Source organism: Antechinus flavipes, chromosome 5 (genome assembly GCF_016432865.1).
Source record: "Antechinus flavipes isolate AdamAnt ecotype Samford, QLD, Australia chromosome 5, AdamAnt_v2, whole genome shotgun sequence".
Lineage (NCBI taxonomy): Eukaryota > Metazoa > Chordata > Mammalia > Dasyuromorphia > Dasyuridae > Antechinus > Antechinus flavipes.
This window is the reverse complement of record NC_067402.1, coordinates 24,126,891-24,153,150: the sequence shown is the minus strand read 5'-3', so window position 1 is coordinate 24,153,150 and position 26,260 is coordinate 24,126,891. Positions and strand designations below refer to the sequence as shown.

At 38.6% G+C, this 26,260-nt stretch overlaps 1 protein-coding gene across 10 annotated transcripts in view; it reads left to right on the top strand.

Moving 5' to 3' along the window:
• Window positions 1–26,260, top strand: part of RBMS3 (RNA binding motif single stranded interacting protein 3) — a 1,470,243-nt gene that overhangs the window by 40,949 nt on the left and 1,403,034 nt on the right. For 2 of the 10 annotated variants that reach the window (XM_052001748.1, XM_052001758.1), the window contains exon 1: window positions 23,034–23,413. In XM_052001748.1, the coding sequence (XP_051857708.1) occupies window positions 23,207–23,413 (207 nt within the window). In that variant the 5' untranslated portion in view covers window positions 23,034–23,206. Of the gene's footprint in view, window positions 1–22,324; window positions 22,377–23,031; window positions 23,414–26,260 lie in introns of those variants that run through there. The other 8 variants (XM_052001750.1, XM_052001751.1, XM_052001747.1 and 5 more) reach the window with 7 other exon arrangements.

The following is a 26,260-nucleotide window of genomic DNA, read 5'->3' as shown; positions in this document are numbered from 1 at the left end:
CTTTTCAAGTGAGTTGTGTATGTGTGTGTGTGTGTGTATGTGTGTGTGTGTGTGTGTGTGTATGTACAGTTATTTGAGTATTTCTTTAGAGCCTTTACAGTGTGCCTACTGTATGAAACTAAGTTCTGCAGATAAAAATTCAAAAGTGAGACATTTCCTCCTTTATGTTTACATGCTATTTAACCTTCTTTGTACCCAGCTGGGCCCTGAATACAATGGGATTTAAAAGGTGCTTGATAAAATCTGGTGGTTTGACTAGTTGTAGTTGAAAGAGTCATGGATTTGAGATCAGTAAATCTGGATTCAGATCCCACTTTTGCTGCTGACTAATTGTGCAAGTCACACAACACAACTCCCTAAGCCTCAGTTTCCTTATCTGTAAGTAGGAGACAAGACTACTTAGAACACTTGCCCCATGGGTTGTCATGAAGAAAGCATCGTGTAAACCTCAACGGCCCCTATGACTTTGAATTCTTATACATACAAATCATTTTTATCCAAAGACATTCCTCATAACAAAAATGCTTTGTTTCTCAGGTTTGGATTTGCTTATGTCATTTCTGAGTCATTTGCTTGCTTTTCTTTGCAGGTTACACACTAGAGTGCTGGTTACAATGATGTCTCTCCTATAATCCCTTAAGCCTTTTCTGATCAGTGCACAGCAAGGTTCTTTTCCTCTGGTAACTGTTCCATTCCATTCCATTCTGTTCGTTCCATAGATTAGATATTTACACTCAGGCTTAATTATTGGCTACATTTCTATTTTGAATTGCATTTTATGTCTTCTGACTCCTTTGCTGTTATGATCCCTTCTTTCTTTGTCTTGGGGGTATTGTGCCTTGTAATTGGCTTTTGCTTGGAGGGCAATCTGCAAATTTGGAGATTCATTTTCAATATGTAAACTCTCAAAGCACACAGGTTGCTGTTATGCTCCACTTAAATCTTGGGGTGGGGGGGAAGAGTCTGGATGTGTCGTCTACCCTGAATCCATTTGCAGCCCTTTGTCTCCTTCTTAAGGCACTTTTCTAAACGTGTGCCTGGTGTGTGTGAAGTTTGTAAAGGCGGTAAAATTAGAAATACGTAATTACGAATACGATGAAAAAAGGTTTTGACAACTTTTTGTTGCATTTAATTCTAGTTACACTCTGTTCATTCAGAATAATAAGCATAATGTTACTTATTATGCAAATAAGGTGGTGAGGCAGATGTTTTCATACTGGTGCATTCACGGGGGATTAATACGTACATATGCTGAGCCGGAGAAGCCGGGCAAGCAACCCATGAACTTGGATGTGGGTTGGCAATGGTGCAGGATCATGACTCTTCAGATTCCATGAAAACTCAGAATGAAATAAGGAATCTTCTCAAGATCTCTCCAGGTAAAAAGGACCTTTCTCCAGAAGGGTATCGGTCAGCTCTCTAAAGCTTTACTGATTATAGGTGAATCCAAAGGGAGAAAGCTTCAGAATCACAGAACTTCAAGGCTTTCAGGGATTTCAGTGGCCATTAAGTCAAACCATATGCCCAAAATATTCCCACCTACAGTAGTCATTTGATTTTTGCTCAAAGATTCTCCAATAGCCCATCACCTTCTAAGACATCTCCTATTTTGGGATAGTTCTAATTATTGAGAAGTTTTCCCTTATGATAAAGATCTAAGGACTTGATTGTTGAATTCAAGAGCTCATTGAGTTTCATAACCCTTTTTACCCTGGACTTTTCTCTTCTATAAGTCTCCTTCACTTGAAATTTCCACCAAGCAATGGCAAAGCAGAAGTACATAAAACTTGGGAGCCGGAAGCTGCGAACATAGCAGCCACCTTTCTTATCAATCCCCGGATTTATACCAGAGACAGAAGTAGTCAACTCACTTGAAAAACAGTCTCTAGACCGTATGATGGATGGGTGGAATTCAAAGCCACCTATCTTACTTATTTCAAAGCCAGGTCCTACCTGGTCTTTGATAAAGAAAATAATAGTCATTTTCCCTTCAGAAGATTGGAACATAAGAAGGTTGAGAGGTGGCTATGGAGAGTGACTCTCACTATTTGCAGCATGGAAGGAGAATTCCCATATACTGTGAAAATAACTGATGAAGAAAGGGACTGATTGAGCTGGCATTTCCATTAGAGTATTTGGAAGGCTGAGGTAATATAAAGAGGGGAGACCTACAAATAAATCATTGGCTGCAGAGATTAGAGGTTATTTAGCAATATAGCAGCAGTAGAAAACATACTATTGAGAGATAAATACTAAGGAAGGATGGCCACTGTGACATGGTCCAGCTGTCATATAGCTAACACATTTGTTATTCACTTGTGACTGACTCTTCATGACCCCATTTGGGGTTTTCTTGGCTGAGATACTGGAGTGGTTTGCCAATCTCTTCTCTAGCTCGTTTTATAGATGAGGAAACTGAGGTAAAACAGGGTTAAGTGACTCAGGGTCACGTAACTCAAAAGGGTCTGAGGCTGGATTTGAACTCAGGAAGGTGAATCTTCTTGACTCCAGGCTCAGTGCATTGTGGTGCCGCCTAGCTGCCCAGCTGGCAGACATATAATAACAACCAGTGTTCATACAGTGCTTCAAGGTTTGCAAGTGCTTTACCTATATTATCTTATTTGATTCTTACATCTGGGGAGATAAGTGCTATTATTATTATTATTCCCATTTTACAATTGAGGAAACTGAGCCAGACATAGGTTAAGTGACTTGTCTAGAGTCACACAGCTAGTAAGTTTCTGGAGAAGGATTCAAACATAGGTCTTCTGGATCCCAATCCAAGAAACAGCATCATCCATGTATCACTAGTGTCACCTAAAATGAGTTGGTAGAAGCTATTTAGTCCAACTCCTTTATTGTACAGTTGAGAAAACTGAGGCCTAAAGAAAGGGATAAAGTAACATGCTCAAATTATGCAGATAATAAGTGAAAGAATCAGGATTTGAACTCAGATCCTTGGACTACCCTCAGTCCAAACCTCCTTCCTCATGCTTTTTCAAATCTCATTTTGTGTCACCATCATGTGTGTTTATATAATTCATTTATCATTTATTGCTTAATATGCTGGAGGATTCATGAACATCACTGATCTTAATAGTCCCTTCCAGTGGCAAATCCTCCAGGTTTATAATACCTGGAGAGATGATAAAAGAGATTTAGTCAGGTCCAGTCTATTCCTGCTTATCTGAATTATTCCAGCTGAGATTGCTCCTGTCTCTTCTCCCTTGGGCAGGATGCTTGATCTAATAGACATGCATGATAACTAGGGAGAAAAAATAGCTAGATACTAAAACCTTATTAATTTGGATTTTACTTATTTATTTGTGTGGTAGTTGGGGACAAGTATGAAGTCTGTACATTATCAATAAAAAGATTTTCCTAACAAAATGATAGTATAAGATGCAGGGAAATATTTAAATTATTAAAACAATAAATCGTTTGGGACATGTATTTTTGAAAACATTTATGTATGAACATTTGATATTCTGAACACAGATCATTCATTTCCATTTATTAAAACAGGTTCCCTAAGGATATCTATAAAACAGCTCTTTGTAAGCATGTGTCCCTGAATATATGCATCTTTAATATTTCAATGAATCTGTGATCTTATCCAGGTGGATATCCTCTCATCGGTATAGATCATAACCCATTCACGCCTTATCCACTTGTGTAACTCTTGCCTAGGATTTCCCATAACTGTTCCCAAAAGGGTTTCATTGCAGCATTCGCGCTACCTGCTTGTCTCTTTTATTCTCACCCCATGACCAACCCCCATCCTTTTTCAATCATACATTTTCTAAATGACATCACTTTAAATCACACATATCATCAATGAAAAAATACAATCTGTATTTCCCTACTGTGTATTTCTGTTGCTTTTTGGGTCAATCATGACTTTGTTATCTTCCAGATCCTTTTCTCTTCTCAGTAAGCCAATAAGCATTTATTAAGTGCTTATTGTGTGTCAGGGGAGGCATCTGGTGGCATTGGGCATTGGGCCCGAAGTAAGGAAGACCTGAGCTCAAATCCAGCCTCAGGCACTTCTTAGTTCTGTAATTTTGGGCAAGTCCCTTCACCTCTAATTGCCTGACAAAATGGACCTACGGGATCCCCTGGAGAAGGAAATGGCAAACCACTCTAATATCTTTACCAAGAAAATCCCACAGGGGATCACAAGGGGGTGTACATTACTGGAATGACAGTATACCAAGTTTGTGCCAGGCATTGTGTTAAGAGCTTCATATATAAAAACAGGCAAAACCTTCGTTCATGACCTCACTGAGTTAAATGGGGACACAATTTTCAAATCCCTATGCAAATATAGGATATGTATAGAGTAAATGGAAGTTAATCATGGAGAATAGGCCCAAACGGTGCAAAAGGGGGATTTAAGTTGAATGGTAAAGGAAGCTAAAAAAAGACAAGAGACAGTGAGGAGGGAAGCAGAGCCTTCCAAGCATAGGGACAGCTCTGAAAAGGCAGACAGAGGTGGACTGTCTTACCCGTGAAAGTGCTGGGGGTTAATGTAGCCGAATGTGGGATGTGGAGAGGAGAGCTGAATATAACAAAATGGAAAGGTAGGAAGGGGCCCAGAATGTGAAGGGCTTTAAATGCCAAGCAGAGCATTGTGTGTTTGATCCTGGAGATGATAGGGAACCATTGAATTTTATTGAGGGAAATGAGCCAAATGCTTTACAAAAAAATACTTTGCCAGCTGAGAAGAGGGTAGATCAGAGTGGGAAGAGATAAGGGAAGGAGATCAATCAAAAGGCCATTGAAATAGTCCAGAGGACAAGCAATGGAGGCCTGTGTGGCTTTGTGAATTGAAAGAAGGAGATGTATATAAGAGGTCCTAAGGAAGAATTCCATTCTTGCTAGGGAGGATCCTATCATGCTTCCAGTAACTCACCTTCACAACCACAAAGTAATCTTCAGCTCTTCAGTTGCCATACCTAAATTGTACTCAATCCATTGCTAAATTTTGAATCTGCTTTCATAACATTATATCCCTCAGGTCTCCTTTCCTCTCATATAGCCAAATTCATACTCAAATTCAGGTCTTCAGTAGCTTTTTCTTGAACTACTTAAATTTTCAGTTGTATTCCCTACATACTGTCTCTCCATTTTCCACATAGCTGCCAAATCGATATTCCTCTAGAAAATAATTTTTAGCAATTTAATTGGTATGGCACTGAACAATTTAGGTAGAATTGTCATTTTTATTATGTTAACTCAGTCTACCCATGAACAATGGATATTTTTCCAGTTGTTTAGATCTGACTTTGTGTGCAAAGTGTTTTATAATTATGTTCATATACTTCCTGGGTTTGTCTTGGCAGGTAGCCAGCCAAATGTTTTATTTTGTCTACAGTTATTTCAAGTGTAATTTCTCTTTCTATCTCTTGCTGCTGGACGTTTGTTGGTAATATACAGAAATGTTGATGATTTGTGTGGGTTTATTTTATATCCTGTAAATTTGCTAAAGCTGTTAATTGTTTCAAGTAGGTTTTTGGATGATTTCTAGGATTCTCTAAATATATCATCATATCATCTGCAAAGAGTAATAGTTTTATATCCTCATTGCTTATACTAATTCCTTTAAATTTTTCTTTTCTTATTGCTAAAGTCAACATTTCTAGTACAATATTGAATAATTGTGGTGATAATAGGCATCCATTTTTCATTTCTGATCTTATTGGGAATACGTCTAGCTTCTCTCCATTAACAAATAATGCTTGCTCAAGAGAACTGTACGGTTCTGCACACATATATTGTATCTAGGATATACTATAACATATTTAACATGTATGAGACTGCTTGCCATCTAGGGGAGGGGGTGGAGGGAGGAAAGGGAAAAGTCAGAACAGAAGTGAGTGCAAGGGATAATGTTGTAAAAAGTTAGCCATGCATATGTTCTGTCAATAAAAAAGTTATAATAATAAAAAACCTTGCTGATGGTTTTAGATAGATGCTGCTTATTATTTTAAGGAAAATTCCCTTTATCCCTATACTCTCTAGTGTTTTTAATAGGAATGAATGCTGTATTTTGTGAAAAGCTTTTTCTGCTTCTATTGAGATTATCATATGATTTTTGTTGGTTTTGTTATTGATGTGGTCAATTATGGTAATAGTTTCCTGATGTTGAACCAGCCTTGCATTCTTATGTCTGTTATTTTCTTTGTCTGTTTTAGCTCTTCCTAGCTTAAATATCAGTACCATATTTTTATCATAGAAGGAATTTGGCAAGATTCTTTTACCTATTTTTTTCAAATAATTTACATAGTGTTGGAATTAATTGTTCTTTAAATGTTTGGGAGAATTCACTTGTAAATCCATCTGGCCCTGGATTTTTCCTGAGGGAAGTCATTGATGGCTCATTCAATTTCTTCTTTTTTTAATGGGACTATTTAAGTAATTTATTTCTTCTTCTTTTAATCTGGGCAATTTATATTTTTGTAAATATTCTTCCATATTTGATTGTCAGACTTGCTGGAATACAATTAGAAAAAAATAGTTCCTAAATGTGATGACTGCATTAGCACCCTGGATACCTTAGAATCAGCTGGAGTCAGGATAAGCAAAAGTCCTTGATCTTTATTCTTGGTCTTTAGAGGTAGGATTGAATTGGATGGAAGCAGAATCTCTGACCTTCCTTCTTTGTCTGTCCTCCAGAAGTGACCCTGGCTAGTCTTACTCCACCCCCTAATCCCTCCTACCATTCTCTATATACCCCAATTATCGAGCCAGCACAAGATAGTGGGAAGGGCCATTTTCCAAGTATATGCTTATAGAGTATAGTCCAATTGGTAATTAGCCTTAAGTGTTCAAACTGACCTCAGTGCATCAACTCAAGAGTTTCAGCCCTTTATACACAATTACTGCTTTAATTTCTTTTTCAATAGTTGTAAATTCATCCTTTTCATTTTTGATGCTGGTAATTTGTTTTTTTTTCCTAATCAAATTAATGAAAGGTTTATCTATTTTGTTAGTTTTTTTTCATAAAACCATTTTTTAGTTTTTATTAATTAGTTCAATAGTTTTCTTAGTTTCAATTTTATTAATTTCTCCTTTGAGTTTCAGAATTTCTAATCTGGTATTTAAATGGAAGCTTTTAACTTATTTTTTTCCCTAGCTTTTTTTAGTTGCATGTCTAATTCTTTCATCTCTTCTTTATCAATCTTATTCATTTAACTATTTAGAGATACAAAATTTCCCCTAAGAACTGCTTTGGTTGTATCCCATAGGTTTTAGTATGTTGTCTCACTATTGTCATTCTCCTGGATAAAATTTTTGATTGTTTCTGTGATTTGTTGTTTGACCCACTCATTCTTTAGAATTAGATTATTGGATTTTCAATTGGTTTTTAGTCTATTGTCTTTCCTAACCCTTTATTGAATATAATTTTTATTGCATTGTGGTCTGAAAAGGAAGCATTTATTATTTCTGTCTTTCTGTATTTGATTATTAGGTATTTATGCACTGATATATTGTCATTTTTTGTGTAGATGCCAGGTACTGCTGAGAAAAAGATACATTTTTTTTGTTCCTATTTAATTTCCTCCAGAGATCTAGCATATCTGTTTTCTAGGATTGTATTAACCTCCACAGTTTCTTTCTAGTTTATTTTGAGATTAGATTTGTCTAATTCTGCGATGGGAAAGTTGAGGTGCTCCACTAACTTAGTTTTTCTGTCTATTTTTTCCTGTAACCTATTTAATTTCCTCTCTAAGAATTTGCATATTTTACCACTTGGTATATATACATTTAGTATTGATAGTACTTCATTGTCTGTGGTACCCTTTAAGAAGACGTAGTTTCCTTTGTTACTTCTTTTAATTAATCTATTTTTACTTTTGCTTTATCTGAAATCAAAATTGCTATCCCCCCCCTTTTTTTTTGCTTCAGCTGAAGCATAATAAATCCGGCTCTAGCCTTTTACCTTTACTTTGTATGTATCTCTCTGTTTCAAATGTGTTTTTTTGTAAACAAAATTCTGTTTTTTAATCCATTCTGCTGTTTACTTCTATTCATAACCTATTCACATTCACAGTTATGATTACTATCTCTGTATTTCTCTCCATCCTATTTTCTCCCCTATATATATTTTTGTTCTCTCTTTCCACCCTGTCCCTCCTTAGTAGTGTTTTTTAACCCACCTTGTTCTCTACCTGTCCTACCTTCTATCACCCCTTCTCTCTTCTCTTACCTCTTTCTTCTATGTTTCTGTCTTTCCTTCTGTCCAGCTCCTCTCATTTCTTTCCCCTTTCTCCTCCAACATTTTATAGGGTAAGATAAATTTCTATTCACAACTGAGTGATTTAAGTTATTCCCTTTTTGAGCCCAAACTGATGAGATCAAGCTTTAGACAGTGCTCATCCCCATCCCTTTTTTTTTCTCTGTTGTAGTAGAGCTTTTGTGCCTCCTGTTATCAAATTTGTCCCATTATACCTTCCTTTTCCTCTCTCAGTACAATCCTTTCTCCCCCCTTATGTCTTTTTCTTTGATATTATCGTATCAGAATCCATTCACAACCACACTCTTTATGCATGTATGCCCCCTCTAATTGTCCCAATAACAGTTACAGTTACTGATACAGATATAGTTCTGAAGAGTTATAGATATCATTTTTCCATCTAGGGATATAAACAATTTAACCTTTAAATAATACACACACACACACACACACACACACACACACACACACACACTTACACATTCCCTCTGTTTACCTTTCTTTGTGTCTCTTAAGTCCTATGTTTGAAGATCTAATGTTCTGTTTAGGTCTGTATTTTTCAATAGAAATGATTGATAGTCTCTTACTTCACTCAAGATCCATCTCCACCCCCTCCAAGATGATGCTCAGTCTAACTGGGTAGTTAATTCTTGGATGTAACCTCAGGTTCTTTGCCTTCTAGAATATGATATTCCAGACGCTCTGATCCTCTATTGTAGAAGCTGCCAGATCCTGGATAATCCTGACTATTGCTCCTTAATAATTGAATTGTTTTTGTCTGGCAGCTTGCAATATTTTTTCTTGACATTATAATTCTGAAGTTTTGCAACAATATTCCTTGGGGTGTTCCTTGTGGGATTTCTTTTCAGATTTGACTATTTAATGACTCTTTCTCCCTCTGGTTCTAATATATCTGGGCAATTTTCCATGAAGATATCTTGAAGAATGCTATCCAGGCTCTTTTTTTTTTTTGGTCATGCTTTTAGGTAAACAAATGAATTTTAATTTGTCTCTCCTAGATCTATTTCCTAGGTTGTCTGTTTTTCCAATGAGGTATTTTACATCTTCTTCCATTTTTCATTCTTGTTAGTTTGTTTGACTGATACTTGATGTCTCATAGAGTCCTTAGTTTCCATTTGCCCCATTCTAGTTTTTAATTTGTGATTTTCTTCAGTTAGTTTTTGTATCTCTTTTTCTATTTGATTAATTCTGCTTTTCAAGATGTTTTGTTTAGTGGACATTTGTTTTTTAATTTGTCCATTTGTATATTTTAAGGAATTATTTTCTTCAGTTAATTTTTGTCTTTTCTTTTCCAAATTATTGACTCTTTCTTGCACACCTCTCATTTCATTTCTATTTTTTCTTCTACCTCTCTTATTTGCCTTTTAAAATCCTTTATGAGCACTTCCAAAAAACCTCTTTAGGCTTGAGACCAATTCATATCATTCTTTGAGATTTCTTCTGTGGACATTTTTTCCTCATATGAGTTGGTGTTTTGGCCTTCCATAGTAGCTTTCTATGGTTAAGGTTCTTTTCTTTTTCTTGCTAATTTTCTCTCCTTCTCTTTTTGTATTTCTTCTTTTGTGTCTTTTGTGGTAGAGACCTATTCCTGAGGTAAAGGGAGCCCTCTCCTAAGCTTCCCAGGCAGCTCTGAGTCTTGGCTTTGAGCATAGGGGACCCTTGTGTTTGGTGTCTTGCTCACAGCAGGGAATATCCTACTGGCTCTTTGCAGGAAACAGCCTGATTTCCCAGAATTTGCCTTCTGAACTGGGAATGGAGCCCTCTTGTTCTATTCTCCTCCTGAACCAGGACCTAGGGTCTTACTTGCTGATCTGCTATGATTAAGACCTTACACTGACTTTCCTGGACAACATCTGAGCTGGGCTGAACATCCCTTTCACCCCAACGAGACTGACCTTTTTCAAAGTCCTTCTAATATGTTTTGGCTGGAGAGTAGTTTTGTTCCATCAGACTCTGTTCAGAGGCTTGATTTCATGTAGTTTTCCAGTGAAACTAGGAGAGCTTGAGCAGCTTCTTATCTTTATTCTGCCATCTTAGCTTCACTCCCACAAAGCCAAACTGATATTGTTAAACACAGGTGTGACCACATCCCTCCCTCACTCACAAACCTTCAGTAACTTCTTCTGTCTTCTAGAATAAAACACAAACTTCTCTGTTTGACATCTAGAGTCCTTCACAATCTTACCCCAGCCTCAGGCTTAATTTATTCCATGCAAACTGTCTCATTTTATGCTTCCCATACCCAACATCTCATCTTCCCCTTCTCTTTGCCTTCGTGTGCGTTGTGTCCCCCACACTTAGAAAGCATTCCAACTTTACCTCCACCTGAGGGAGTATCCAACTTAAAGTTCAGCTCAGGGGTCACTTTCTATGTGAAGCCTTTTTTGACTTCCATAGCAATTAGCGCTGTTGCCTAGGAAATGACTCTGTATTTCCTATATACATACTTTTTATGCACTTATGTACTTTTATGTACAATTTTCAATATATCTGCATATTGTTCTCCTATCTCTCAATAGATTACAAGTCCCCTGGGAGAGTCTTTTTTTTTTTTTGTCTTTTAACACTCAGTGGCAAGCACATAGTTGTTATTTAGTAAATTCTTATTGAATAAATGAATGAAATATAAACATATGACATTACTGAGAAACCACTAAAATATTTTTCAAAGATGTAATGAAATTGTTTTTGGATGTGTCTATGTGCATGTGTGCATGTTCATGTGTATATGTATGTGTATGTATGGAGTAGCCTCGTATCATTGAAAGTATTGTTCAAATTCTCAAATGTGAGGCAGTTTTCTTTCTTCTTTCTATCAGTTTTGGGCTTGATGAATTGTCCATTTGCTGTGCTCGTTGGGATTTTTCATTCCACTATTTCTTGTAGACTGGACAATATGCAACTATTAATCTTTTCATTTTCTCCTGTATGGATTGTGAAGTTGATCTTCTCTGAGTAACCATGAATCTCAATGAGAAGACCTCATAATATTTTTGTGCTTGATGCAGTAAGTACAATGTTACTAGTAGGCAGGAGTGTGTGGAAAACTTCTCCTGTTGGGAGAAAAATAAATAAAAGCTCTCTCTCTCAACATAAGAAATTGATTTTTCTTTAAAAATTCAGTACATAATTCAGTCATTTTTACACTAAAAATTCAGGACATAATTCAGTCATCATTTCAGTAATTGGATTGGGAAAATCTCCATGTATTCCAAAATAAAGAATCATGAAATTTCAGGATTGGAAGTTTCCTCAGCAGCCCATACAACCTTTGAATCAAAGGAATTATCCACCATTCCATCCCCAATGTGAAAACTTTGTAGTTCAATCGAAAACATTAAGAAATAATATTTATCTGGTCTAAAACCCATTTGCCAACTTTTCCCTATTTGGAAATGTATAAGAGACAAAGAACAAAGCCCAAATCCTAGGAAATGGATCAAGGGTAGAAACCAAATTTAATTCTTGTATAGTTAAGATCATTGTCTCTCCTCCCCTGTGAAGTGACAGATGCCATGACCTGCTTAAAAAAAGTAACTTATTTTCATCCAACAACTTCTTTCATAGAAAGGAACACTTTTTAATCCATGAGAGGAAGAAATGAAGAAAGAATTTAGTATTTGAGTAATTTTCAGTGGATTACATTACTTTTATTCTAAAATGTTAAACCCAAAGTACATCTGAACATATCAAGATTTCTATAAATATTTTCAAGCCATCTTAGGATAGAGACATATTTAAGGATATGGAAGAGTGGAGTGGGGAGAGGTTTTGCCAGTTAGGATATTTTTCACAACTAGAAATAATTGGATATAAGGATAATGGTAAATTAAATAAAAATTTTCCCAGGAGATCTTTGCCTAAAATTCAGAAAACAGTAATAATATTTTTTTTCTTAGACACCAAAAACAAATGATCATTCAGCTTCTGTTTGGTCTTTCAAGGAAAAGAGTCATTACCTCTGGAGGGAGCCCTTTCTGCTTTCATATGGGCTCTAATTTCCATAGCATTTTTGCTGCCATTAAGCTTGCAAGTTGACCTTTTTTCAACTTAGATTTATTGCTCCTGATTCTGTACTCTGGGTCCAAACAGATTAAATTTAATTCCTCTTCCATTTGATAACCTCTCAAATACTTGAAAACACCTATCACATTCTCTTGGAGACTTTTTCTTAATTTAGTCCTGGGGGGAGGAGAAGACAGCCCATGAAAGGAGTTAGAAAACAGAAACCTGGGGAATGATTTGGAAATGACTGGAAAGTGATGTGAAGGCTTGGTTCTGGAAAGATAAGATGAAAATTCATCCAGGGCCGGTCAAAGTGGTTCTGATAGGTAGGAGTTTAGGATGACTGGAGCAGAAGTACTATGATCTAGAAATCTTTAGGAAATGCTTTGAAGGCTAGGAGTGAACACAGTATTCCCGGTATATGTCTCAACAGGGCAAGTATAGCAGTCCTATCCAACCTGTCCAGTCCAGTCAGTCAATACACATTCATTAAGCACTTATGTGCTAAGAGTTGGAGATACAAATGCTCATTGTTCAACAAACATTTCTTAAGCACTTACTCCATACTAGGCACGTAGTGCTAAATCCCAGGGATACAAAATGAAGCAAAAACAGTTCCTGCACTCAGGGACTTTATAGTCTAACAGAGGGAGACAACAAACAAATAAATATGTACATAAAAGTATATGTAGGCTAAATATGGAATGATTAAAAGAGGGAAGGCACTAGAATTAAGAAACATTTAGAAAGACTTCCTGTAAAAGATAAGAGTTTTAGATGAGATTTGAAGGAAAAAACTCCAGAAATTGTTAGTCAAAACAAAAAAGGAAGAGTGTTGTAGGCATGAGGAGTAGCCAAAAATGCCTGGAGCCAAAAGGTGAATTGTGTTGTTCATGGTATACTAAGGAGGGCTGTATTACCAGCTTTAAAGAATATATGATATAGAATCAGGGATTAAAAAAACTAGAAAGATGAGGGTTAGGTTAAATTATAATTAGGTTTAAATACCCAAATAGAAGATTTTATCTTTGATCCTGCTGATATTGGGAGGTTCTAGAATTTATTGAGTACCAGTTTGACATGGACAGACTTACATTTTTGGAACATTAATTTGGTGGTTGAATAGAAAATAGATTGGAGTGGGAAGACACAGCAGCAGACTATTACAATAATTCAGGTGTGCAATGATAAGGCCTCATATCAGAATGTTAGTAGCATTAGACAGTGATGGGGGGTGGGAAATTTGAAAAATATTGTTAGGTGAAAAGGACAGGCCTTTGCAGCAGATTGGATATGGTGGAAGAAGGATAGTGAAGATCAAAGATGACATTTAAATTGTGAGCTTGGGGAATTGGAAGATGATGTCCTCTGCAGTTATAGGAAAGTTTGAAAGGGAATAATTTAGGGGAAGAGACAGTGAATTAAGTTTTGGACATGTTGAGTTTAAGATATCTACTTCATATCCAGTTTGAGATAACTGAAAGGCAGCAGTAGATGCAATACTAGGTTAAGAATAGATAAGTAGATTTGAGAATCATAAGCCTGGAGATGATAATTACTATTGAACTGATGAGATCACCAAGTAAAGTATATAGAGGGAGAACAGAAGAAAGCCTAGGTCAGAATTTTGTGGAGCACCTGTGGTTAGAGGGTGTGACCTGGATGAAGATCAAGAAAAGGAGATAGAGGAGTGGCTGATATGTAGGAGGAGAACCAGGGTGAATGTCAAGGAGGAGAAAGTAATCAACAATGTCAAAGGAAGCAAAGAAGTCAATTGAGAAAAGGCCTTTGTATTTGGCAACTAAGATTCTTAGTAACCTTGGAGAGAATAGCAGCCACATAATGAGAAATTAAGAAGAAAGTTTAAGAGAAGCACTTATTGTAAATGGTCTTCTTGAGTAGTTTTATCTGTAAAAGGCAGAAGAAATATAGGATGATAGCAGAAATGGAAAGATCACATGAAAAATTTTTGGGCATGTTTGTAGGCAGTAGCAAAGGAACCAGAAAAAAAGGAGAAATTGATAATAAGTGATAATGTAGGGAAGAGAAAGGAGGCAGTAGAAAATGCATAGAATAAAATCACTTATGTAGACAGAGGAAAGGAGTGGTAAGGAGTAAGATCACTTTTTCTGTAAGATAGGGCTGAAGGAGTTCATCTCTATCTTACAGAAGAAGTGATACTTACTTTTGATAATAACAAAAGACTCCTGAATGATATGAGATAAAGAAGAAAGGAGAAAAACAATGCAGCCAAAATTAGAAGGAAAGCAGGAAACTGGGAAAAAATTGCTTCAGGTTTCTCTGATAAAAATGTCATTTCTCAAATATAAATATGGAACTGAGTAAATTCATAAAAATAAGAAGCATTCCCCAATTGATTACTGGTTAAAAGGTAACCAGACATTTTTAGAAGAAATCAAAACTATCAATCGTCATATGGAAAAATGTTCTAAATCACTAATAATTAGAGAAATGCAAATTAATACAACTCTTAGATATCACCGCACACCTATCAGATTGGTTCATATGACAGAAAAAGAAAATAATAAATGCTGGAGGAGACATGGAAAAATAAATTTATTTAATGCATTGTTGATGAAATTGTCAACTTGGCCCAACCATTGTGGACATAGTTTGTAACTATCTCCAAAGGGATAAAAACCGTATATACCTCTTGGCCCAGAAATGCCACTACTAGATAAATGTCCCAAAGAGATCAAAGAAAAAGGAAAAGTATCTATATGCACAAAAATATTTATAGCAGCTATTTTTTTGTTCTGGCAAAGAATTGGAAATTGAAAAAATGCCTAACAATTGGGGGATATTTGAACAATTGTGATGGAATATTATTGTGCTATATCAAGTGACAAAAGGATGGTTTCATAAAATTTTGGAGGGACATGGAAATGAATTGATTCAAAATGGAATGAACAAAATTAGAATACTGTACACAGCAACAGCAATATTATAACAGTGGTCAAGTGTAAAAAAATTAGCTACACTGATCAATACAATGATCCATGACAATTTCAAATGATTCATGATGAAAAATGATATCCACCTTTAGATAGAATATAGATATAGACAGATAGAATGTAATCATTTTAAAATTAATTTTTATTCTGAAATCCCCTATTTATCAAGAAGGCATACAATATTATACCCATTATACTTCTAAAGTCACACAAAAAATTTATGTTACTCATGTTACCAAAAAACAAGCAAAATAAATAAATTAAAATATGATCTCACCTCTATAAAGAATTTATCAAGGGAGAGAATTTGGAATTCAGAATAAAAATTAATTTAAAAATGATTACATTCTATCTGTCTATATCTATATTTTATTCTGAAGAGAGAGTTGTAAAGGGCTTTGAATGCCAAAAAGAGGATTTCATATTTGATCCTGATATCTTGATATGATTGAGGAGGCAAGTAATACACACACAATGTGAGACTAGAGATTAACAGAGAGATTTAGAGCTGGAAAGGTAGTTTTGTGAATCATTAACATAAAGATGATCATGAATCCATGAGATCAAGTAAAATAGAATAGAAGAAAAAGAAAAAAGGCCCAGGACAGAATCTCTTGGGACGCTGACAATTAGTGAATGTAACCTGGATGAAGAAAATTCAGCAAAGGTTATAAGAAGAAAAAGTAGAATATGTGAGAGTGATTTTCTGAAAACATAGAAAGAAGACAGTATCAAGGAAATAAGGTCGATTGATAGTGTCAAAGGCTCTAGAGAAGTCAAGAAGAATAGGGATTGTGGCAAAACTAATAAATTTGATAATTAAGAAGTTGTTAGTAATGTTGGAGAGAGTAATTTTTGTTGAATGATAAAATCAGAATGCAGATTGTAAAGAATTAAGAAGATTGAGGGTAATAAAAAGGGAGGCATTTATTGTAGATGGTCTTGGAGTTCAGCCATAAAAGGGAGGACAGATATGGGGATAATGGCTAATGAGAATGGATGGATCAGATGGGGATTTTTGTGAAGATGAAAGAGACATGGACATGTTTGTAGGCAAGAGAAAAGAATTCAGTGGACAGGGAGAGACTGAAGATGAATGAAAGTAAGGATGATTGAGGAGGCAATCTACTGGAGAATTTGGACTAGAACGGGATCAACTGTGCATGTAGAGGTGTTTGCCTTGTCAAGGAGAATAGCCAACTTTCTGTGTGAGACAAAGGAGTTGACAGCCTCAGAAGGCTTCTGGTTAATATAAAATGAGGGGGAAGAAAGAAGAGGGAATTCTTGGCAAACAACTTAATTTTTTTTCAGTAATCTATGGGGCAAGGTTCTCAGTTGAGGAGAGAGAAGAGGAGCCATGGGTGGGTTGAAGAGAGATGAAAAGATTTGGAAGCACCTTTGTGGTGAGTGGGATAGATGATCTCTAAAATACCTTCCTGTTCAAAATCTTTTGGCTCTTTGAAAAAAAATCTTGAAACTTTTTATATATGTGGTGTAGGGGTGAGATTGAGTAACATGATAGAAAAGGAATATGACAAATATTGAAAGGCATATGAAAAAGATACAGTAATATGTTTTTGGTGGAGTTGTGAACTAGTCCAACTATTCTGGAGAACAATTTGAAACTATCCCTATTTATATCTCTAATATAAAACTTTGTATACCCTTTGGTCCAGCAATACCACCACTGGGTATGTGTCTTAAAGAGATCAAAGAAAAAAGAAAAAAGACTTTATATATTTTTAAAATACATATCTGTAGCAATTGTTTTCGTGGTGGCAAAGAATTAGAAATTGAGAGGATGCCATCAACTGGGGGATGGCCAAACAAGTTGTGGAAATGATTGTGATGGAATTCTGTTTTGCTATAGGAAATGACAAAAGAGAAGACTTAAGGAAAAACCTAAAATTATATGAACAGATGCAAATGAACAGAACTGGAACATTTTTCACAGTAAACAATAATATTGTGACAATAATCAATTGTGAAAAAACTTATCTATGGTCAGTGCAGTGATCTGTGACAGTTCCAAAAGGTTCATGATGAAAAGTGCTCTAGAGAGAAAACTGATGAACTGAGTGTGCATTGAAACATTTTTCTCCATTTTATTTTTCTTGCTTTTTGGGGAGATGGTGAATATGGCTGATATGCAAAGGTATTTTGCATGCTGTCACATATATAATGGGTATCATACATTCACCTTCTAACTGAGTAGAGAGAGAGAAAAAAATGGAACTCAAAAATAATGTTGAAAAATACATTAAAATATGTGAATCTATAGGACTTCCATAAAGAAAACAGACTAATACAACTGAATTTTTAGCATCATGGAAGAAAATAATTGCCCTTCTGAACATCGTTAAGTTCCTTAGATTTTTCTGAGCTTATAAAATATGTCCCCAATCTATCATTTCATTGGCTCAAGTAAATTCTTTCACCATCTGAGATTACAACTTCTCATGACTTAGCAGGTCTTCATAATCCATTGTAGCCAAAATATATTAAAAATTGAGAGCTAAGGTGATGGTGAGCCCCTTCAAATGGGGGCCCATCATAACCTTGGTAGCTTGATCTAACTTTCTAGATCTTGGACTCATATGAAAGGGCTTTTGCAAAGCTTGGATCACCTCTGTGTGTACCTAACACAAGGTATTAGAGGGAATCAGACTTCAATGGAGAAATCATTGAATGTGTGATGTTGTTGTCTTGAAGAATGGACAACTGTAGACTACTGGCCAGCCCAAATCCACAATTATGAGAGACTGAGGGAAAAGTTCTTTAGCCTATTAAACCTTTCCATCATTCAGGAATCTCCAGGAGATTTTCTGATGGGATGGAGTGAGGGAGAGGATATGGCAGAATAATGATCTCAGTTAGTCAAATTGAAAGGTCAAGAAATGGATGAATATCAAGGATAACATTTAAATGGAGAACTCTGAAGATTCAAGTCTTCTGGTAATTGTCACGGGAAAGACTGGAGAAACAAAATGGTTTGAGCCACATACCGAAGAGAGAAACAACATTGGATAAAGCTGACCGGGCTATTATGATTCATCGGAGATGGCTGGGTGGAGGGCATGTAAAGGTCAGAATTATCCATGTGACTTATTTTGCTTGTAATCCAGAAATGAAGCCCATTAAGGTAATAGGAAAATAGTAACAAATACTTCTGATGACTTGGAGGTCTGGATTTTGGGAATGTTGCAAGCTGCTTGCATGCTTGAAACAGCAATCTGCATGCATAATTAGGTGCCCAAATGTATGCAATCAACAATTTTGATGTGCAGTATATTTTGGTGAATCCATATTTACTTAAGGCAGATGTATACAGAAGAATTGGGAGCTCCAAAAATACAGGAGCAGAAGAATGGGAGGAAATATTTGTATGTAACAATAGGAAATTTTTTTAGTTGATTTCTAAATATAGAACAGTCAACATGATATGTTGGTATCTTTATTTTTAATATAATCTTCATTCAAAGTCTTAAAGAAATGTACAAACACATTTTGGAGGAAGCAAGCATGGAAGAAGGATTGAAACTATTCAGCTGCTCTAACTTCTGTCCCACCATGTGATTCTTTTTTTTTTCCCCCATGTTGAAGAGTGAAAATCTGTCAGGTTCATCACCTCACCACTCCAAAGATTACTTGTCTTCATGTTTGCCTACAATCAAGGCTCAGATGCAGGAATATTTAAAAAATAGCTCTTTAAAAAAAGAATCTATTTGAATAAAACAAATGACCAAGATGTGTCATTTTTATTTCTTTCAATGTAAGTCCTCTCAGATGATGAGGGAACTTGGAATTTCTTGGTTTGTGCATTCATTCAAATGTATTTGCTTTTTGACTTGCATATTTTGCAATGCCATTTTATAGACATCACAATAACTGACATTTAAATGGTGGATTATGATTTGCAAACATTTTACATACATTATTTTCTTAGATCCCAGGGAGGCAGCCCTACAGGTAATATAATATCAATTTTATTAATAAGGACACTAAAACACATTGAGGTATAAGGGCATTCCCATGATCCCATACCAGTAAATAACGAGTAGGATTGGAATTCCATTTTCTTCTGATTCTAACTCTAATATGATTTAACAATAAGAGCTGCTCATGATAATTATACAAATAGGTATGTATATATTGGATTCAACATATATTTCTACCCATGTTTAATCTATATTGAACTACTTGCCATCTAGGGAAGGGTGTGAGGGAGGGGAGAAATTGGAACACAAAAGTTTTGCAAGGGATAATGTTGAAGAATTATCCAAGCATATGTTTTGAAAAATAAAAAGCTTTAAAAATAAATTAATTAAAAAAACAATAAGAGCTAGTACTCTCATATGACATAGTGAATCTCATACTGAAGCAAACTTCCTTTCATATATATTGATCCTTAAATGGACCTTCAGAATCATTGGTATAAGCATTCCTGCCAAGATGCAGATCTCTACTTCCTCATTTTGTATATCTATTATTCAGTCTTCCTGGAAATCCTCTGTGAGAACCTGGGGACCCTCTCCATCACTTGACACTGGAAACAAAAGGCCTGCTTCCTTTTGTAGTCATATATCTTCTGATGACATATTTTCTGCTGTTTGTGCACCAAGTTTTGATAATATTTTTTCAGCTTCCTCACACCTACCATAGGCATATGTGCTCCCCATTTATGAGAAAAATTGATATTGAGAACATTGAGAACATCCTGGCTAAAGGCTGAAGGGAATTGCCAAGCTTTTCCAAATTATATCCTATAGAGGTTCACATCTTTATAGTCACATAATTGACTGAAAGGTTCAGAAAATGCAGGATCCCACTGGGTTTATTGTTTGTTGACTATAAAAACAATTGATTCAGTGGAGCAGAACACCACCCTAAAGAATCTTCTGTGACATAGTGTCTCCCGTGGATATGTCAAAATCAAATCTGATTCCTCAAAATAAGAGCAATATTTTTACTTGAAGATAATTTTCCCACTTAGATTCCTAGTTGAAAATAAAAACAATTGAACATAAAAAATCAGTTTGGCTTTTAAAATTATTATTATTATTAATTTTACAAAAAAGAGTTAAGGTAAAAGCTGACTAATTCAGGCCCTAAAAATTTATTTCATAGTGTTGTTTTTGGTTGAATTATCCTCAAAAGAGCACTAGCTTTGAAGTCTAGATTCAAATCTTGGCTTGGTCATCTATTCATTATGTCATCTTTAGTAAAGAGATAATTTGTGTAATACTGACCTCCACAGGGTTATGTTATGGTCTTCCAGAGGATGCTGAATAGGGAGTATGGAATGATGAGTTCAAATCTTGTCTCATAAACTTTCTTGACCATGGGCAAATTACTTAAGCATCTGGGGCCCAGTTTCATCATATAAAAAATGGGACAGCACAAGCTTCATGGTATTGTTAAGATCAAACGTGAAATGATGGTAAAGCTTTAATCATTATTAAATGTGATATACACAACGTCCCAAACAAATGTAATATACACAAAGGTCCCAAACTTATCATCAGGGTATCAAGGAAGAGATTCTCTTCAAAGATAGGGCATTTCAATGGAAAGAACATGCTGGATCTGTGAACTTTTTCACATTGGCCTGTGAACATTTTGAAAAAATAGATCACTGTGTTTAAATGTTTTTGGTTTCCTTTTCCTATGCATTTATTTATGCATTTATTTTTCAAAACTCAAGCAATGTATTTATCAATTGGAAATTGACCAGACATTACATTACATTTTTATGTAATTGTATATATTTTATGCATTTAAAAACAATTTTCTTCACAGCTGGCCAAAGGAGTCTTTGACACAAAAAGGGTTAAGAACTCCTGTCTGGCTCTGAAATGAGAGGATCTGAGTTGTTTCTTACCTTCATAACACACTCCTTGTGTAACTGTGGGCAAATGATTTAACTTTCTTGGAACTCAGTTTCCTTTTATGTAAGGTGAGGAGAGTGGAGGAGCCTTGGAGCTCTAGTTCTTTGATCCATAGGAGATAATGACATGGCACAGGACTAGTTTACTTGTTTTAGGGGAAATGTGTAACTGCTATATAAAAGTTATATTGAGGATAGTGTGATGCAGAAAGGAAGGATAAGATTTCTCAGTTTCTTCAAGTTAACCTCATATATTCATCACACCTTAGCAGTGAAATTTTCTGGGAAATGGAATTAATAGTTCATTTATCTAATCAGGAGAGGGATATCATGGAACCCGGAGCAAAGGGCATCCTTTAATATTGACCTGCATCTTAATAAGCAGGTATTTCATTATCAAGCGAGCTATTCCTGAGACCAATCTCAGGGCCACTATCGCAAGTCCCTCCCCCTCGATGTTTCCATGAAGTTGCCAGGCAGTTCCCCAGGACAATGTGATGTTATATTTAGAAGTGTAACCTGATCACCTGACGGTGAGCCCTGATTTAAGAATTACCAAGTCTAACCTTGCCATTCATTTTTAAAATATATACACATCAAGGGAATAACTGCTGTCTGACCACTAGGATCAGAACCAAAGGCGAGCCTTGCCCTTCTGAGAGAATGTTCTTGTAAAAGGCACAACTTCCCATCTGAAAAAGGCAGCTAACATTTGGAAGAAAAAAAAAAAATCCAAGGCATATTGCAGTAAATGCCTGCCCCTAGCTTCTCTCCTCTTCCTTCTCCTCCCCCATCTAGCTTGGGCTCCCGACATTTATCGCCAACTAAAAGGAGCCAGACTGAGAGCCAGACATTTTCTCCCCTCTGCTCAGGTTCAAACCCGGGAGCAGGCAGCTGAAAGGGATGTCGATTTCCTGCCCGAAATTGTCTCTTGTTTTTCCTCTTTACTCCAGTTCTCCTTGTGCAATGCTGCGTGCCACGCCGCTGGCAGAGCAGACAGAGGGAGAAGGAGAGAGAGGGAGCTCCAGTCACACACACCAAACACACACTCACACTCAGACACACGCGCGCGCACACACTCACCCCAGCCTGCCAGGCGACTGCCATCCAGGAGATCGCAGTCACCAGTGGAAAGGGGGGGGAGGTAGAGGTAGGGGGGGTCGGGCGTGGGTAAGGGGGGGGGGGGGCTACGCCAGCCACAATCGTGTCCATGCTCGGCTCTCATCCTCGCCACCACCACCTTGCACAGGTCGGGAAATCGCTTGTTTTCCTTTGCTTTTGGGTAGCACAGGCTCTGGCCGGGGGGGAAAGGGAGGGGAGGAGGGAAGCCTAGCTGGGGGAGCGCTGGGGGCTGGGGGTGGGGTCGGCGTGGGGGTGGGGTGGACATTGAACTTTTCCTTGGCGTGACCAGCATATTGGCAGTTTCCCCGGGCTAATCCCGGCGATCTGTGGTTTGTTCTTCCAGTTAACTTTGTTCCAAAGGCTCCCGGGGAGGGGGTTTGGGGGAACTGGCAGAGCAGAAGGGAGCCAGAGAGGAGGAGAGGGGCAAAAACAAAGGTCTGGATTTGGGACCTAGATAAGGAGAGAAAGTAAATAAGCACCGCGCCCGGCTCGAGCTCCCAGGGTCTGGGCGGCCAGGCGTCAGCTGCTCGGTTCGCGTCGGCTGTTTCGGGGAGCTTGAAGGCCACCGCACCAAGGACACACAACACACAACACACACACACACGCACACACACACAGAGGCAGCCCCACAGGCACAGGCGCGCTCTCAATGGATACAAAAGTCTGGCCGTTCTAGTGGCGAGGAGGGAGGGAGGGAGGAAGGGAGGAAAGGAGGAAGAGAGGGAAGGAGGAAGGGGGGCGGGCGACGGAGAGCCCGGGGCGGGGGAGAGCCGGAGCTCGAGCCTTGCCGGAGCCCGAGCCCGAGCCCGAGCCCGAGCCCGAGCCCGAGCCCGAGCGATTGCGCCCGTGCCGGCTCCCCCAGCCATGCGTGCCGCGGGCCCGTGAAGGGAGCCGCCGTGCGCCGCTGGCTGCCAAGTCCTTGCCCCGCTTTTGTCTCGCCCTACAGTGAATCGGAAGATGGAGATGGATGTTAAGGGAGTTTCTCAGTGCCCGGAGCCCATCCCCCACTCTCAGGGGGCTGGCGGAGGCTGTCAGCAGCCACCGCCGCCGCCGCCGCCGCCGCCACCGCCGCCGCCGCCGCAGGATGAGCAGCCTGGGGAAAGTGCGGCCGCCGGGGACAGCCACCCAGAGAAGAGACCAAACAGCGAGAAAGAAGACAAAAAGGTAGGTCTGCCGGCCGCCCCCTGCCCAGCATCTCCGAGCTCAGCCGGGAGTCCTCGGATCGCCTCCATCCCCTGCCCTGGCTGGAGAGCCCCAGCCTGAGGGTGGGGTCTGCGGGCGGAGGGGCGGGGGCCGGGGACCGGGCGACCTGGGCTGCCCGCCCGCCCGCCCGCCGGCCGGCCTGTCTGACCGCCCGGCGGTCCGTCTTGTCTTTCCGTGTGTCTGTCGGTCTGTGGCGGGGCGGGGGTGGGGATGGGGAGTGACTTTCCGAAGTGGAGGCAGCGCCGGCATGGAGGAGCCTGTCCTGGATGGCAGGCTGGATGGAGCTGTCTGGGTGTGCTCTCCCGTGCCCGGAGCTGAGGGCTGAGGGGGAGGCGGGGACGGCAGGGGGCGGCCGGCCAGACCTCTGCTCGCCCTCCCAGGTCCAAGGGAGGAGGCTCTGCGGGCTCCCTGCTCCCGAGCCGCGAGTTCTGAAGTGGCTCCGGGGAAGCCCCGGGGGCCGGGGGTGGGGAGCCGGAGAGCAGCCCCGATGCAGATAGCTGGCAGGCTGTGGGGAGCAAACTTTCCCTCATTTGCCGAATGGAGCCTCGCTAAGGCACCCGCGAGCCCTCCGGCCTCACCTGTCACCCCCTGCCCCCGGAAGGGCAGCCCCTCGTGTCTGGCTCAGCCCTGCTGTGTCATTGCAGACGGAGGGACAGCTCCTTACTTAGGGAGGGACAGACAGCCTCGGAGGGAATGGAGTTCAAGGGAAGATGGTTCCAGTTTGACACTGTCCCTGCCACTCCTCTTCAATAAACAGGGAGAAATGCATTAAAAAAAAAAAAAAGGCTATTCTAATAATGTCGGGCCAATATACTCATCAGAAAATGACTTTTTCTCTAAGCATTTTCTGCATCTTTACGTATTTTTGGTGAAACTGAAGATTAAGTGCTCCATGGAACAGGGGAGTGGGGGGGAGAGACGGGGGCACCTGCACTGATGCTATTAAACTTGGGGAATTTGATTGGGAATCCATATCTTCCCATCCCCCCAAAAAGTTATGATTTGTGTTTGGAAGCTGGAGAACTGCGCTCAGGCCCTTTACTACATCACGATTGGTCTGATCAATGTAAGCTGAATGGGAAAGATGTGGGTAGTGTGATGAGTTCCACTGTCTTAAGAGACAATAGTACTCAGGAAAGCTGGGAGTTGGAGAGTGGTCTGCTTGCTGTGAATGCTTCTGCTATACAGGTGGATTGAATAAATACTTAAACTATGGCTGGATTACACAGAGGATGCTCTAGCCACATTGAATTTCGAGTTGGGTTCACTTGACAAGTCTTAGGGGAAAGGGAAAAAAAAAAAAGTGTCTTTCCCGAAATCACCAGTGGTCAGAATGTGTGCTGCATGCAGGAAGCAAGATGAGCATCAGAGCTGTGTGTCAATCGGGGGAAAAAATCAGTGACATGGTTTTCATGTGAAAAGCAACCCACTAAAGCACTGGGACTGGCAGTTTGTGTTGCTCTGCAGCTACTGGGGTGAGGGAGAGAAGCTGATAGCAAAGAAGAGGGAAAAAGGCAATGGATTTTAATATTCTAATATACTCAGCTTTTCAGTAACTCTTGATTTCATGAATATTTAATTGTCATGACTGCATATTTACGACTTCAGATGACTCTCCCGGCCCGCTTTTATGAAACAGCCCTCTCAGAGCATAGTTTTATCTAGCTGAACTTTAAATCGATGCTTTAAAATATGTTTGGGAAATAATTGCAGCCTACAGCCGGTCCTACCATCTCCATATTGTGGGTTCTCTTGGTGCCTTGAGCAGAGAAAATTCCTGCCATCAGCAGAAATCCCTGCTTACTAGTTACTCTTGGATGCACCATGCAGTCTGTCTAAATTTTTTTTTTTTTTTTTACCCATGGTGGGGAGCAGAGAAGCAAATCCAGTCCCCATATTACTGCAGGTGAAAAGAGGCCTGAAAGGGGGCTGATTACATTTAGTTAATTAACATGTGCAGATAATTGAGTATTCCACTGATGTGATTTGCTTTATGTTTGTCGGCAATTTCTTGAGGTAGAAACAAAATACTACTTTTTTTCCCTCCAGGTGTTTGCCTTAAAAAAAAAAAAAATCAGACTCCATCCTCATCTCATCCCAGAAATCAGTTGGGTTAACTCTTTAGTGGCCTCTTCAGTCCTTCATAAGATTTTCTGTTCTGTCTTTTAGAAGAGTTGAAGAAATGGGGCCGGGGCGGATGGGACATTTATAGCTGGGTTTGTCTTAAGAGACTATCAAGACAAAGTATGCATTTGATTTTTTTTTTTTTTAGTGAATTCTGGTTTCAACAGTGAGCAAGATCTCAGAAAGTTGAATCAGGTTATTCTTCTGTGATTAAAACTAAATCCAAACTGAAATAGATTTGTAAGTCTTGGCCATACTATGAAGAAATATACGAACATACACACACACACACACACACACACACATATAATGGGAAGGATTCTTTAAAAAATATGAAAATGACGAAATATATTATTGGTTGAATCTTTGTGTTTTCTCAATAGTTACAGAAATTCAGACTGGAAATATGAGAATCGATACTCCTAAAGCACAAGCCCTTTAAACAGCATCTTTATCACAGTTGTTCTTAATTTTAACATGACTTGTTTTGGGGAGGGACCAATTAAGACAGTGATAATATTTTCTTAGAATGAATTTTGAGGCCATTGCTCTTTCTCAGTTGCCCAGTTGGAATGAGAATAGTAGACTTTGTCCTAAGTTTGTCACCTGACAAAAAAAATACCCAGGGCCTTGTCTCAAGTTCTCAGAAAGTCTTTAGTAACCATAGTAGCTTCATCTACAGGC